Source organism: Anolis carolinensis, chromosome 1 (genome assembly GCF_035594765.1).
Source record: "Anolis carolinensis isolate JA03-04 chromosome 1, rAnoCar3.1.pri, whole genome shotgun sequence".
Lineage (NCBI taxonomy): Eukaryota > Metazoa > Chordata > Lepidosauria > Squamata > Dactyloidae > Anolis > Anolis carolinensis.
The window spans coordinates 177,295,961-177,309,764 of record NC_085841.1 but is presented as its reverse complement, the minus strand read 5'-3'; the positions used below and the strand labels follow the sequence as shown (position 1 = coordinate 177,309,764).

The window sequence follows — 13,804 nt, the reverse complement described above, 5'->3', positions numbered from 1 at the left end:
TTATGAAAATGGCAGAAGGTTGTTTCTGTATCATACAGGTGCCTTTGCGCAACAGGGCCTTGTCACAACTAAAGTGGGGAATTCTGGGAGGCTGCGAATAGGCGAGAATGTTGTGTGGCTTCCAAGCTGCTGTGTGGCCATGTTTTAGCAGCATTTTTTTCCTGACAATTCACCTGCCTCAGATGCAGGCGAAATGTCAGGCAAAAATGCTGCTAGAAAATAGCCATACAGCCTGAAAACCACACAACACCCAATTTATTCCGGCCATGGAAGCCTTCGACAATAGAAAAAAATAGGTATCTTTCTGTTTTCCCATCTAGAGAGTAAGTTAGCCTTTTGCAAACAGAAAGAGTATTTCTGTTTCTAGAAGGGACCCTCTGGGTTCAACTTTAATCTCATCCTGTGTGCTCTTACAATAGTTCAACTGTTCAATGCCAACTCTGAAAAACAAAGGCAACTAACTTAATTTACATATGGAAAACTATTTTACCTAGCTCCTTGTCCAACTGCATTTCCTCAATGGCCTTAATTCGGATATCTGACATCATCTAAAAATAAAAAAATAATCTATTTCCAAGAGATAATAAGCTGAAGGGGTACAGACAGTATTTTTTATCTAGACATTGTTTTTCATTGTGAAAGCAGAAATCAGATTAATCACTTTTGTATCATCGATGTCATAAAGAAATTAAATGTGTGAAGAAACTCACCTTAATTTGGAAAGAAGGATCTGGCATTAGGATTATTAGGGGTACAGGCAATTCTACAGTCAATTTCTACTGGAAGTTGATCATAGGGTGATGCTGAAGGGATCTATAGATTCATAGAAGAAATATTTCTCTAGGAATCTCTAGGTCCTGCAGTATGTTTCTGTGGTAAACTTTCAGCAGAGGTTAACCATAGCCATGCTGGAAAATCTGGAAAAATAGCAATTTTAGTATTTGTAGGGGATCCTGTGCTGCTATCCCTAGCAAATATGGTCGACTGACTATTAAAATCCCCACTTTTTGTATTTTACTATTTTTCACCATAAGATATCGACTAGTCAATTAATTTCAATTTAACTTGCATAGTTTTTCTGTGCTATGCAACATGTCATGGCATTATGAACATTCTTATGCATCCTAAGACTATAATTTACGCTTTTCTTTTTTGCATGCCAACTTGGTAAAATACCCAGTAAAAATATGGGTGCAAATATGCAGTATAATTTTGACACATTTTTCTTGAGTGCTGTCAGTTGTCTGAGTACATAAAGTAAGCACAGCAACAAAAAAAATTAATCTAGAGAACCCCACCCAGTCAGGTAAATATCTCCCCTGCACATATATTTTTCACCTTAAATTTGGGTAGTTTTGATATCAATTTAGGAAGCAAAGTGTGAATCAGCCCCAGATGTTGTTACAAACACAGAGACGTCTTTAGGTCCTAGCTTCCTTCCCTATAAGCACCTAGGAACACAAGCAGCAAAAATAACAGGAGAAGCAGTTTCCTGGAACTGGACAAGTTAAGAACGAAAACAAAATAAAGTAGCTGGACTGACTGGCCAGAATGGAAGGCAGTGAATCACAGAAGATGTAATTTCTCAGAGCCATGCACAATCACAATGTCTGTTACTTACTGTTTCAACGGTTGCAGTAATTTTAACTTGCATCTCTTCAGCCTCCAAATTACAGATTTTTTTAACTTGTAACCAGCTGATATCATGCGTAAAAGCAGTCAAATTGCCGCCTGTCACATTCACCATGCTGCAAACAACACATGCTTAGAATGCATAATTATGCACCACATGTAAGACAAAATGCAAGGAAATGTATTCTGAACAACTATACTAATGTACGCAAATTAAGATCCAGCAGGATATGGTCTTATGCAAACAGCTCTTGAAACAAATAACTATCACAGCACAATACTCTCCCTCAATGCCAAGTGACAGGCAATAGATATACAAATACAGTAGAGTCTCACGTATCCAAGCTAAACGGGCCGGCAGAAGCTTGGATAAGCGAATATCTTGGATAATAAGGAGGGATTAAGGAAAAGCCTATTAAACATCAAATTAGGTTATGATTTTACAAATTAAGCACCACAACATCATGTTATACAAGAAATTTGACAGAAAAAGTAGTTCAATGCGCAGTAATGCTATGTAGTAATTACTGTATTTACGAATTTAGCACCAAAATATCATGATATATTGAAAACATTGACTACGAAAATGGCTTGGATAATCCAGAAACTTGGATAAGTGAGGCTTGGATAAGTGAGACTCTACTGTATCAGAAATCTGAATATAGTCAATATTGTGTTCTTGTAAGATGCCCTTCCATCCACCTTTCCCCTTCTCCTCCTGTTATCTCGATACTGCTATAAATGAGTACTAATGTGACTAATATAAATGTGAGACAGAGGTCCAGTCTCTAAAAGGCATGTCTCACAAACTATCTATAGGGAAGAAAACAAAAGGAACTCCCTATCAAGATCACTAAAGAAAACAATACATGTATATATGCCGAAGGAAAATTCATATAGCATTTCAACCTATAGGTTGGTATCCAAACTATATAAATACTTTTGCAAATCCAAACAGTGTCTGTTTGCCTATCTAAATATTAAACCTTGCCTAGTCCACTGCAAAGCAATCTCTCTTCTGATCATATCAAATAACTAACACAGCACAGGGAGCTGATGTTCGAAGTAAAAAATTGAAGACCATACTGAAAACATGGCAGCTGTGGCTTCAATTCTGTTCATGGTGATTTCCAGGCACAGTGCTACTGGATGAACTGATTGTGTGATTAAGAACACTATTGGCTTTTGAAATATTTTGGTGAATGTGATCATTGAAAGACATTCTTGGGAGGCATGCTCCTTCATACAGCAGCATACCTCCCAAGTACTCATAATCTCATCTAATTTTGGAAGTGTAGAGTCAAACCATTAGGTTGTACCAGAGCCCATGTACAGTTATGGAGGAATCCTTCCTAAAACCCCAGATATCACTGGCCAAAATTAACAATCCCAGGATAAATGGACAATGGTATGATTCCACATAAGGTAACTTCCTATGTACCTCAGCCCATGCTGGATTAATGCATCTGTTTACATCCTGGTAAGAATTTCTAAAAGTGTATCCTGTGAATGCTAATTTCAAAGAAATTCATATTGCTTAAATTCAAGTATGACATCATCTGGGGTGGGATATATTTTTGGATCTATCCAAAGCATGATAACATCTATATTATCATCATTGCAAAGTGTCATCAAAAATCTCTAGAAATATATATTTCAGCATACACATTTGCATATTACACCTTTGTTGCTGAAAAAATTAAACTATAAAATATCAAAAACATTGTAATCATGTTTTTACAAAATAAACGCAAGAACAAAATGACATGTACGTTCCCTCTCAGAAAAAGGTCTGTGGGGGAAAATGAAAGAAGTAGCACCATAACCTTGAAAGGAACATCTTGGAAGGCAACTCTAGTTCCAAAGGGAAATCAGCTTTTAAAAAACTAGCTTATGAAAACTAGTTATGTCAGCCTCATTCAGAGCGGATCAGCCTGGTTACATCTAGATACACTAATTTTTCATATCCCTTGTTTCTTGTCAGGAAACATCTTTGGCATAGGGAGGAAAACCCTAGCCTCTTTGCCACTATTTTTTGCCTATATAAAATCAACAGGGGAACTTTTTAACTTCAGCATGAACCACCCACTACCATTTTGGTTCTCTTTCAAGATATCTAACACTATGAAGGACCTGAACATGCCAATCCCCATTGTTTTGTTCTGTCTCCCTAACGAATACTTACAATTCTCAACTTCCCTGGAAGACACTGCACTATACTATGCTGGATTCTCCTGTCCTTTTGAACTTACATATTTATGTGTTTTAACTAGAAATGGGAAGGCCTGGAAAAAAAAACCAGAAAAAACTGGGGGAAACCAGTATTTTCCACTTGTTTCCCCAATTTTTCTGCACTTTTTTCTGAGTTTTTTTTTCATTTTTCCCATTTTTTCTGGGGGGGGGGGGGTTTCCAGCCTTTCTATTTCTAATTTCTACATACACTGACCCTTCAGTATCTGCTGGAGTTTGGTTCCAGGACCCTTTGTGCTCACAATCAGTGGATGCCCAAGTCCTGTTATATATATTGGTATCCCTTCTATAAAACATCAAGCAACTCAAATGAGTTCTGAGGGTTATTTTTTCCTAATATTTATTAAGGTACGAATTTGTGGATGCAAAGCCCACGAATATCGAGGGCCAACTGTAGTTGACCTGTTCTCACAAGATACAAAAAGCAGAGTATCTTCACCAGCGGCCTTGCTTTGCTGCTAAATTAGCAAATGCCAGGTGATCAAGTTTAGATTAGGGATGAATTATGATCTCAAACAACTACTACTGGCTAAGGTTGTTAGAAAAATCCTAGTAGGATTTTGTAAAAGTCACACAATGCCTATGCAACTTGCAAAAATCAACTCAGATTTTTTTATAGGTTCAATCTTCTATGAAAAAATGGTATACACCTGATGCCATCGTACAAGAAATTGAATCTGTTGATTCTAAAATATTTCTAGCCTTAAGCACTGCTCTAGAAAATAAACAAAAACAAATAGCTTATCTGGCTTGCCAAGCAAGCATCATGAATTGAATTATACAGTGAAATTAGAAACACTCATGTAATGGGAGATCAATTTGTGACATGTACCTTTGGTCATGGCTGTCTAAAACTAGAATTGAGCATCCATCAGTAAGGCCAACTGCCCTGAGAGTTTTTTCCATATCTTCCTCAGGAATGACTTTCCAGTTGTCAGCTTCTTTCTCAGACCCTGAGTGACTTTTTAAGATTATCCCTTTAGAAGACGTTAAAGCTTCGCAAATCATTCTCAGGCTTAAACTACATGAAAAAACATGCTGGGACTCCATAAACTGTTGCCCTTTTCGCCCTTCGTTATGTCCAGCTAAACGAAGAACATTTATGAGAAAAGGTTCATGGTCAATGCCAGTCTGAACTTCCACTCCATCAACCTACAGAAAGAAAATGTAAAAGTCTGAAAACAAATAAGGGGCACATTTCAAAAGATGAACTTTTCAACTGCAGGACTCTTGTCACTGATGACACATGGCTTTCCTCATCCACTCCATGGAACATATCATGATCCAGACTTCTAAATAATATCTTTCATTTTGTAAATATTCAGATATATTGGGTGCTCATAGTAAAGTGAGCCCAGAAAGAAAGCAGCTGTGGATTTCTCTCATATGTCTCACTCGTCTTCCCTCATGATACAGGTTTCAAAAGAACTGCACAGTACAAAAAAGAGGGTGGCACTGGAGCATGGGAGATTTTTCTGGACTACATTGGAATATCGTTTCTCCATCAAAAGATGATATGTGATCTTACAAGGAATGATTTGTGGGTGCCACTCTTTTGTAAGGCTCAATTATGATTATTTTTTTAAAAAATTTAGTTTTGTGGAAACTGAAATAATACAAATTCATCTGCAAAGTTCTATTCTCCCAAATCAAGTAAATCGCTCAATAATGACTGCTGCTTAGCAATCAGAATCCTAATACAAAGGGATAAAAAAGCACTTCCTTCATGAATAAATAGATATTTATAATTATTTTTTGTCATTCATTTAAATAAGTCAAAAGCATCCACGAGCTTTAAAGAAGCCTTAAAATAGTTATCTTATCCACAATGCAGGGTGTGATTACCTCTTTTCCATTCCACACAAATATATCAGCTCCATCGAAAAGCCCAGTGCTACTTAAAGTGGAATCATCACCTGTCAAGATCAAACAAGAATTTTTAAATTTTTTAAAAATCAGTGCCTTTTAAATTATATTGGCTCATTACAGCATAAAAGACACTCTACAGTGACATTTGATTTGATTCATAACATAGCAAAATGTAACTGTATTAAAGACAAATCTAAGCAAACAATCTTTCCCTATGAAACAAAAAGAAAGAAAAATTCTGCACCAACAACTCAGTACAACATGATTCAAAACTACAATTATACACTTTGAATATTGGTATATGCATACCATTTGATCTACTGAATTCAACTGCTTAATTTATTCAGAAGTATCAACTGTGCCTAAATTTAGAATTCTTTCTCCAAATGATTTAGTCATGAAACAAAGGAATATTAAGATCAAATTTTCCATCAGGGACTGAGAAATAAAGCACTAGGGACTAGTACAAACATGTTCCTCGTCAGTTGTAGCAATCTTGTGCTTTTTCCACATAAGTATTCTGCTTTATACTTAGGAGGAGGTAATGCTATGACATGTGTTCATGCTTATGTCCATGTATGGAATTTTAATGCCTTTTAAATATATATATCTTACCCTCAAGGATTTGGTATATATGCAGTCCAGCTGGAAAAGACTTTGCAAGGCTGAGAACCAGATCTCCTTCCCAAAATTCCAGCAACTAATAATAAAATATTGAAATATTTCTGAAGTGAATGGGGACATATCATCTTAAAGTTAAAATGTATTCATATTTTATTTGCAGCTGAAAGGTCGATTATAGGGTTGGTATTTTATCTTACCATGTATAGGTTGAGTGTCCCTTATCTGAAATGATTGGAATCAGAAGTATTTTTGTATTTCTGATTTATTTAGATTTTGGAATATATGTGTATACATGATGAGATAGCTAGATCGCATCTCAGCCTAAACACAAAATTCATTTACTTTTCATATACACCTTGTCCACATAACTTGAAAGAATTTTAATACACAATATTTTTAATAATTTTGTGTGAATGAAACAAAGTTTGCATATACTGAACAATGTAAAAGCAAAGTTTAACCCTCTTAGCTACATATGTAGACAATTTCTTAATATTTCTGATTTTGAATTTCTGGATACGGGATGCTCAACCTGTACTGCCAGGCTACCACAGACAGAGTTTATTTTGCACCTAAAGAGTCTGCTTAGTGACAGTTGTCATTGAAACAAAATAGCTTATATGAACATTGATTCTGGTTTTGACAATAGGGCAAGTCGTGGTTTGGCAAACAGAACTAGAGGTCCTAGATTTGTAGGTACAGTAGAGTCTCACTTATCCAAGCTAAACGGGCCGGCAGAAGCTTGGATAAGCGAATATCTTGGATAATAAGGAGGGATTAAGGAAAAGCCTATTAAACATCAAATTAGGTTATGATTTTACAAATTAAGCACCAAAACATCATGTTTTACAACAAATTTGACAGAAAAAGCAGTTCAATACGCAGTAATGTTATGTTGTAATTTCTGTATTTACGAATTTAGCACCAAAATATCACGATGTATTAAAAATATTGACTACAAAAATGGCTTGGATAATCCAGAAACTTGGATAAGCGAGGCTTGGATAAGTGAGAGTCTACTGTACATATTTGTGGACAAAGTTTAGGTCAAGCTAAACTTTAATATGACCTTTAAACATGGTAGGAAATCTGCTCCAGATGTCAGCAATGCACATCACCCGAAAGCATAAATATACACACATATATTACACACACGCAAATTTGGTTTGTTTTGCTTCGCATACTACCATATTAACCTGTGTATAAGTCAACCTCATGTGTAAGTCGAGGGTAGGTTTGGGGGCCAGAATTATGGATTTTGGTATGACCAATGGATAAATAGAGGATTATTTATGGCAATGGTTCTCAACCTGTGGATCCCCAGATGTTTTGGCCTACAATTCCCAGAAATTCCAGCCAGTTTATGTGCTGTTATGATTTCTGGGAGTTGAAGGCCAAAACATCTGGGGACCCACAGGCTGAGAACCACTGTTCTATGAAGGGAAAATGCCAGCATAGCCTTATGGGGCTAGTTGTCCCTGGCTGCCCCCACCATTTTCCCACCCACGTGTTCAAAGCCAAAAAATAGTGCCATGCTGGAGAGGGCAGAGGGGTTGGTGCATCAATTAGGTCCTTTCTGGATTGATTGTGCTTTCATCTTTGCCACTCTATGCAGAGAAGGGGATGATTTCTTTTTTATAAGAGTTAAGGTACAGTAATCACACTGACACATAAATAAGTTAACCCAGTTTTTGAGTTTTTTGACAAAAAATTCTAGACGTATATATGAATAAACAGAATAACAAATTTTGTATAATTTTATTATTGTTATGAGAAAAAAAACAAGCCCAGCAGATTTGAAAAAAATATATAAGAGCAGATACCTGAAAAACTGCTTGTTGAAGTTCTCCCAATGTTTTTCTCTTATCGAATGTTAGATCTAGAACACTTTCCTTCTGGGAATGCAAAGGATGAAGAGCCCCATTGCAAAATTTGTAATGAGAACATATATGGAGATGCAAATCGATATTATTGTCTGCCAAGTCACATTCTTCCCTTTAGCGTGTAAAGGAGAAAAAAGTCTAAATTTAAATGAACAAAACTTTCAGTTTCTCATAGTACATATTTTATCTTTAGAAACCTCCCACTGTAAAAACTGATGAAAACATGAGCATCTTAAGAAATATTGTTCAAGCCCTTCCTGCCAAGTCACCAGTATTACATATAATTCATAAGTTAAAAAACATGTATATACTAGGGATGTACTTAGGGGAGTCAAAATGAGAATCCCCCCAATTATCACAGAAAATAATTATAAATGTAATTGTAACTATTACTACAATATTTTTACTCATTTAAGTCTTGCCTTTTCCCCCAAACATTGGCTCTCAAAATAACTTACAATATAATAAAACCAATGCGGATTATTTATTGGAGATCTTGAAATTTTATATTTTTGTATAGTGCCTGCTTTTCCAGTGATTTAAAAAAATCCATCACTCTACACATAAGCATCCTGATTGCAAACAGAATCTTGACATTTGACATTAGACGTCTTAGCTGTCTCTTGGGAAAGTAGCTATGAAGGATAAAAGGCACTGTTCCTTCCCACAGAATAATGCTTCTCAAATCATAACATAACACTATAGTTAAAATATCTTGTTTTTAAAAAGACATAATTGAGTTGTCTAAAACATTATTCACTGGCATGTAAAAGTGGAAGAGGAAAGACTATGGAAGGAACTAGAGAACCATCCAGCCTCTGCTTAAAAGCCTCCAAAGAAGGAGCCTCCACCACAGTCCGGCAGTAGTACTCTCTCCCCCGGACTGTGGTGGAAGCTCCTTCTTTGGAGGCTTTTAAGCAGAGGCTGGATTGGCCATCTGTCGGGGGTGCTTTGAATGTGATTTCCTGTTTCTTGGCAGGGGGTTGGAATGAATGGTCCACGAGGTCTCTTCCAACTCTATTATTCTAGGATTCTATGCTCTTGTTTTTAAAAACACATAATTGAGTTCTCTAAAACATTATTCACTGGCATGTAAGAGTGGTAAAGGAAAGACTATGTAAGGAATTAGAGAGCATCCCTTGGACCTTAAACCAACTGCGTATAGTGCTTTGCTGCTCACTTTCTCTCTAACTGCTAGTCACACAACTACCACAACTGCAGATAACTTCCACTTTTCATATCTAGAATATTAATGTTCTTTATGAGACTACAGCCTATACATTTAACAGAGTGGAAATAATTTACTCACCGCTTTTTTTGCAATTTGATGTTAGCAGTATCCATTTCATTCAAGAGGTGGCTTGGAACCCGATACCTTGGATTTCCTCGAGCTGCATTCAAAAGAAGCTGACTGAGCATCAACTACAAAATAATTACACTAAAAGGACAAGTAGGTTTTGATGGAACAGAAGATGCCTGGCCTCTTCTTTGGAGTAACAATACATTTATGATATAATGATGATACATTAGTCACAAATCAAGTAGAGTTTCGCTTATCCAAACTTCACTTATCCAACACTCTGTATGATCCAACACAGTCTGCCTTTCAGTAATCAATATTTTTGTAGTCAATGTTTTCAATACATTGCAATGTTTTGGTGCTAAATTAATAAATACAGTAATTGCTACATAATGTTACCGTGTATTGAACTGCTTTTTCTGTCGATTTGTTGTAAAACATAATGTCTTGGTTCTTAATTTGCAAAATCACAATGTAATTGACGTTTAATAGCCTTTTCCTTAATCCCTCCTTATTATCCAACGTTTTCGCTTATCCAAAGTTCTGCTGGCCCATTTATGTTGGATAAGTGAGACCCTACTGTAGCATAATTTTCTTCGGAAGCAAAGAAAATATGCAAGGAATGGGGGACGTTATGTTATGTAGTTAACTAACTCTGGAGAATAGGATTCAAACAGTCACTCAGCCATGGATTCTGGGCAGATTTCTCAACCTCAAACAAAAAATCCACTGTGACCAAATCTACTAAGAAAACCCTGTGATAGGGTCAGCATAAAATGGAAAGGAGCTGCTATCATGCAGCAACAACTTTCACACGTCTTCTATTCAAGCTTAAATAAATATAAAATTCCATGACTGCTTAATAAAGAGCAAACAATATGCAAACTCCAAGCATCTGGATAACTTTACCTTCAGATGGTCTCATCATTTGGGATTTCCGATAAAACAGCATGTAGGCACTCTCATTACCCTGAAACTGCTTCTGAATCTCTCTTTCCCTGATTGGCTGAACTTTGGAGTCGTTCAAATCAAACCAATGAGATTCAGAGAAATGTTCCTTTAAATTTGTTGATGCTTTTCCCAATGACATCTTCTCATCTTCATTCCGCAAATGGCTTTGAGATTGTGATCCGAAACTGAGGTAGTGGCTTTGGTCATTCAACCTGACTTTGCTTCCATCAGAACTAAGAAGAAAATCTTGGGAATTGTTCTGTAAATACTGGGGAGGTAAAGGTGGGGGGGGAGATAGGATGGGGGATCAAATATTGAAAACACCTTATGTTTGCTTCTGAAGGCACACAACAACAACAAATTGATCTATGTACAAAGAGGATCCCATAAAACAATACCTTCCGAATTGGCCCATACTGCTTGCGATACTTCTTATTCCAGGACACACTTTTCTTTTCCCAAAACTTTTGTGCCAAGCAATCCACAGCCATTTCTGTAGACTCTACCTGCAAGAAAAAAAAGAACTACTATCAAAAGTGGGGACAAAAAGAGGCAATATGGCTAGTCCCAAGCATGAATTATCCATCATTTTGCCCATTCTGAGACAGAAAAGGGCCCCTTTAACCTGCTATAATCCATTGTGAGTTGCAAAAGCAGATTTGACTTTTTACTCCAGAATTTTCAGGCATAGCATTGCACTAAATTGTGGGGACATTCTGCACTTAAACAGAAACATTAAAACATGTATTTGTTCAAATGTCATGAAAGAGTGCAAAGCATATTCTAATATACAATACCTCTAATAATATGTTTTTCAGAATTGTTAATGGGTTGTCCTTTTCTTTGTCATTCTCAGTTTCTTTCAAATCTTTATCTTCATCATTCAAGCTGCCATCCTCCTCCAAGGGAAACAAAGAATCATATTGAAAACCAAAAAGAAAGAAACTGTAAATTTCATGATGCTAAATTTCTGGTCATCCATGGGACTCCCTCTATGCCATCCCCCAAATCTGCCCCAGTCTTTCTGGAGCAAATATGTGGGACACATAGGACAAGGAGGAGTCAATTTCACCAGAAGGGTTCATTCTACTGGCAGATGAACACCATTTTAAACATAAGAAAGTGTTACTATTTATTTCACAGTCTTTTACATTTGTATAAAATCTAGCATTTACAATTCCCCAAACTCTACAATTTAGAGATTCAGCTCTTTCACACAGTTTACATAAAATGAAGTTTTGATGCTGAAGCAGTTTAGGAAATGCTGCATACATTAACACCAGCAATTGCTGCTGTGCACCTTCAAGTCATTTCTGACTTAAAGCAACCCTAAGGCAAACCTATTATGGGCAGAATTTGGTCTCCCAGTGTCTATGTTCAACACTCAAACCATTAATTATATTAATAGTAGTAGCAGTAGAAGAGGAACGCGCATCAAGCCAACCCTTGTCGGGACCACCTTCCATCTGAAAACGGATGTCCTCTCTGCAAAAGAACATGTGGATCAAGAATAGATCTTTACAGTCACCTATGGACCCACCACCAAGACTCTACACTTGGAATCATACTCAGTCCTGATGAGTAGTAGTAGTACTGATATCCCACTTTCTCTCTCTCCTCTCAATGGACTTTCATGTAAATCATTTTTTTTCTTATCTAAATAATCTCATATAAAATGCCTCATATGGAATGTCATAATCATAAATACACTAAAAAACATCAAAGAAGTGCTGACTACAAGATGGAGAAAAAGCAACAACTTTACAATAATTAGACTCAAAAACGTCATCTAGTAAACATGAAGGAAAGTAAAGCTGGGCATTTTTCTACACAATACTTTTCAAACTCATGCCATTGGTTTGAACAGAGAACTCTACATTTACTTTATAAAGGATGCAAAGATGTTTGATTTCCCCATTTCTACCAACCATTATCAACAGAAATAAATATCAGATGACAAACAGGTAGACTTACTAGCACCTGCCAGTTTCCCAGTTCATCAATATCTCTGATATAAACATGATAATGTCCTCCATAGCAGCCACCTTTGTGTATTATAACAGAAAAGAGTTCATACATGTATTCCAGATCATCCAATTGAGTCTAGAAACAAAATGCAATAATAAAGTCAAAAGAAATTCTCATGATGGAGAAAACATTTCAAGAGTAAGCCATCCCCCCCCCCCCCCCGCCCCGGCCCGCCATATATTATTGCTCTAAAACACGCCTGCACATCTTGTGAGCAGCAAGGGGCCAAAATTAGATAGGCTAAGCTTCTTGGTGCCGCAAATAAGTTTTAATCACCTCACTTTCCAAGTAAGGGAGAATTATTAATTATTAATTAGGATTGTTGTCGTTGTGCCTATGTTCCAGACTTAGGGAGGCCCTCAGATGTTTTCTTGTCAAGAGTTAGTCAAAGCGGATTTGCCTTTGTCAACCTCTGAGGCTGAGAATGTAGCTTGCCTAAAGTCACCCAGTGGGTTTAGAGTCATAGTCCAAGGTTCAAACCACTACATCAAGGTTTCTGAATTCTGAATTATTTCCTTCTCTGTTTCTTGCCTCACTTTCTTTCTTCCTTTTCTCCCACCCACCTTCCTTCCCTCCTTTTCCTGCCTTCTGTTCTTTCTTTCCCTTTCTCCTTCACTCCACCCTTCCTTCCCAGGGGTGAAGAGAGGGAAGGAAAACAGCTGAGGTGAGTGGTTGGAGCAATGGGGAAGAGGGGAAGTGGCTGGAAGGGGGGGGGGTGGCAAGCCTCACCAATGGTTTGTGTGGGCTGCATGCTGCCCGTGAGGTATATGTCATGCAGGCCTGCTCTATAAAGTACAGCTCAACATCCCCAGCCTTCCTTCAAGAACAAGCACTTTTGAATAAAGTATAAATGTGCTAATTTTGTGAACAAAAGAAGGGTTAAAAGTCTAAAAATCAGAAAGCAAATGAAGGTTCAGAGAGCACAGCCTCAAGACCCTCAAAACTTTAAACACTTTGGGGACATCTGTAGGATTGCGTTTTAATGTACAGTCCTGTCAGTGTCTGGAGATCAGCTTTGGAGGCAGTGAAGATGTGTGGAGGGGGAAAAATAGATCTCATCACACATGCAATTCTAAGAAAGTATTATTTGGAAGCCTATTTTATTTTAAAGCAAACTCATACTTAAAAATAGTGCACTGAATTATATCAAACCAAGCTGTGAACACCAGGGCTCAAATACTTGAGTGAAGAGACAGATCTTAATAGGGTGATGAAATGAGGCCAACATTGGTTCAGGGCTCCAAGGGGCCAGCATTCCACTTGCAGG

The 13,804-nt window shown here is 37.1% G+C and overlaps 1 protein-coding gene across 6 annotated transcripts in view; it reads right to left on the bottom strand.

Annotated features, from left to right (window-relative positions):
- The window catches only part of usp40 (ubiquitin specific peptidase 40), a 46,668-nt gene that overhangs the window by 20,360 nt on the left and 12,504 nt on the right, over window positions 1-13,804 (bottom strand). For 4 of the 6 annotated variants that reach the window (XR_010000234.1, XM_062960085.1, XM_062960093.1 and 1 more), the window contains exons 8-18: window positions 12,484-12,612; window positions 11,307-11,411; window positions 10,908-11,015; window positions 10,468-10,777; window positions 9,568-9,649; window positions 8,199-8,370; window positions 6,367-6,451; window positions 5,728-5,798; window positions 4,715-5,034; window positions 1,622-1,748; window positions 491-548 (exon numbers count right to left, since the gene is read on the bottom strand). Coding sequence is in view for 5 of the 6 variants with exons in the window: in XM_062960085.1 (XP_062816155.1) it covers window positions 491-548; window positions 1,622-1,748; window positions 4,715-5,034; window positions 5,728-5,798; window positions 6,367-6,451; window positions 8,199-8,370; window positions 9,568-9,649; window positions 10,468-10,777; window positions 10,908-11,015; window positions 11,307-11,411; window positions 12,484-12,612 (1,567 nt within the window). In the remaining variant the exon portion in view is untranslated. The remainder of the gene's footprint in view (window positions 1-490; window positions 549-1,621; window positions 1,749-4,714; window positions 5,035-5,727; window positions 5,799-6,366; window positions 6,452-8,198; window positions 8,371-9,567; window positions 9,650-10,467; window positions 10,778-10,907; window positions 11,016-11,306; window positions 11,412-12,483; window positions 12,613-13,804) is intronic. The other 2 variants (XM_062960109.1, XM_062960120.1) reach the window with 2 other exon arrangements.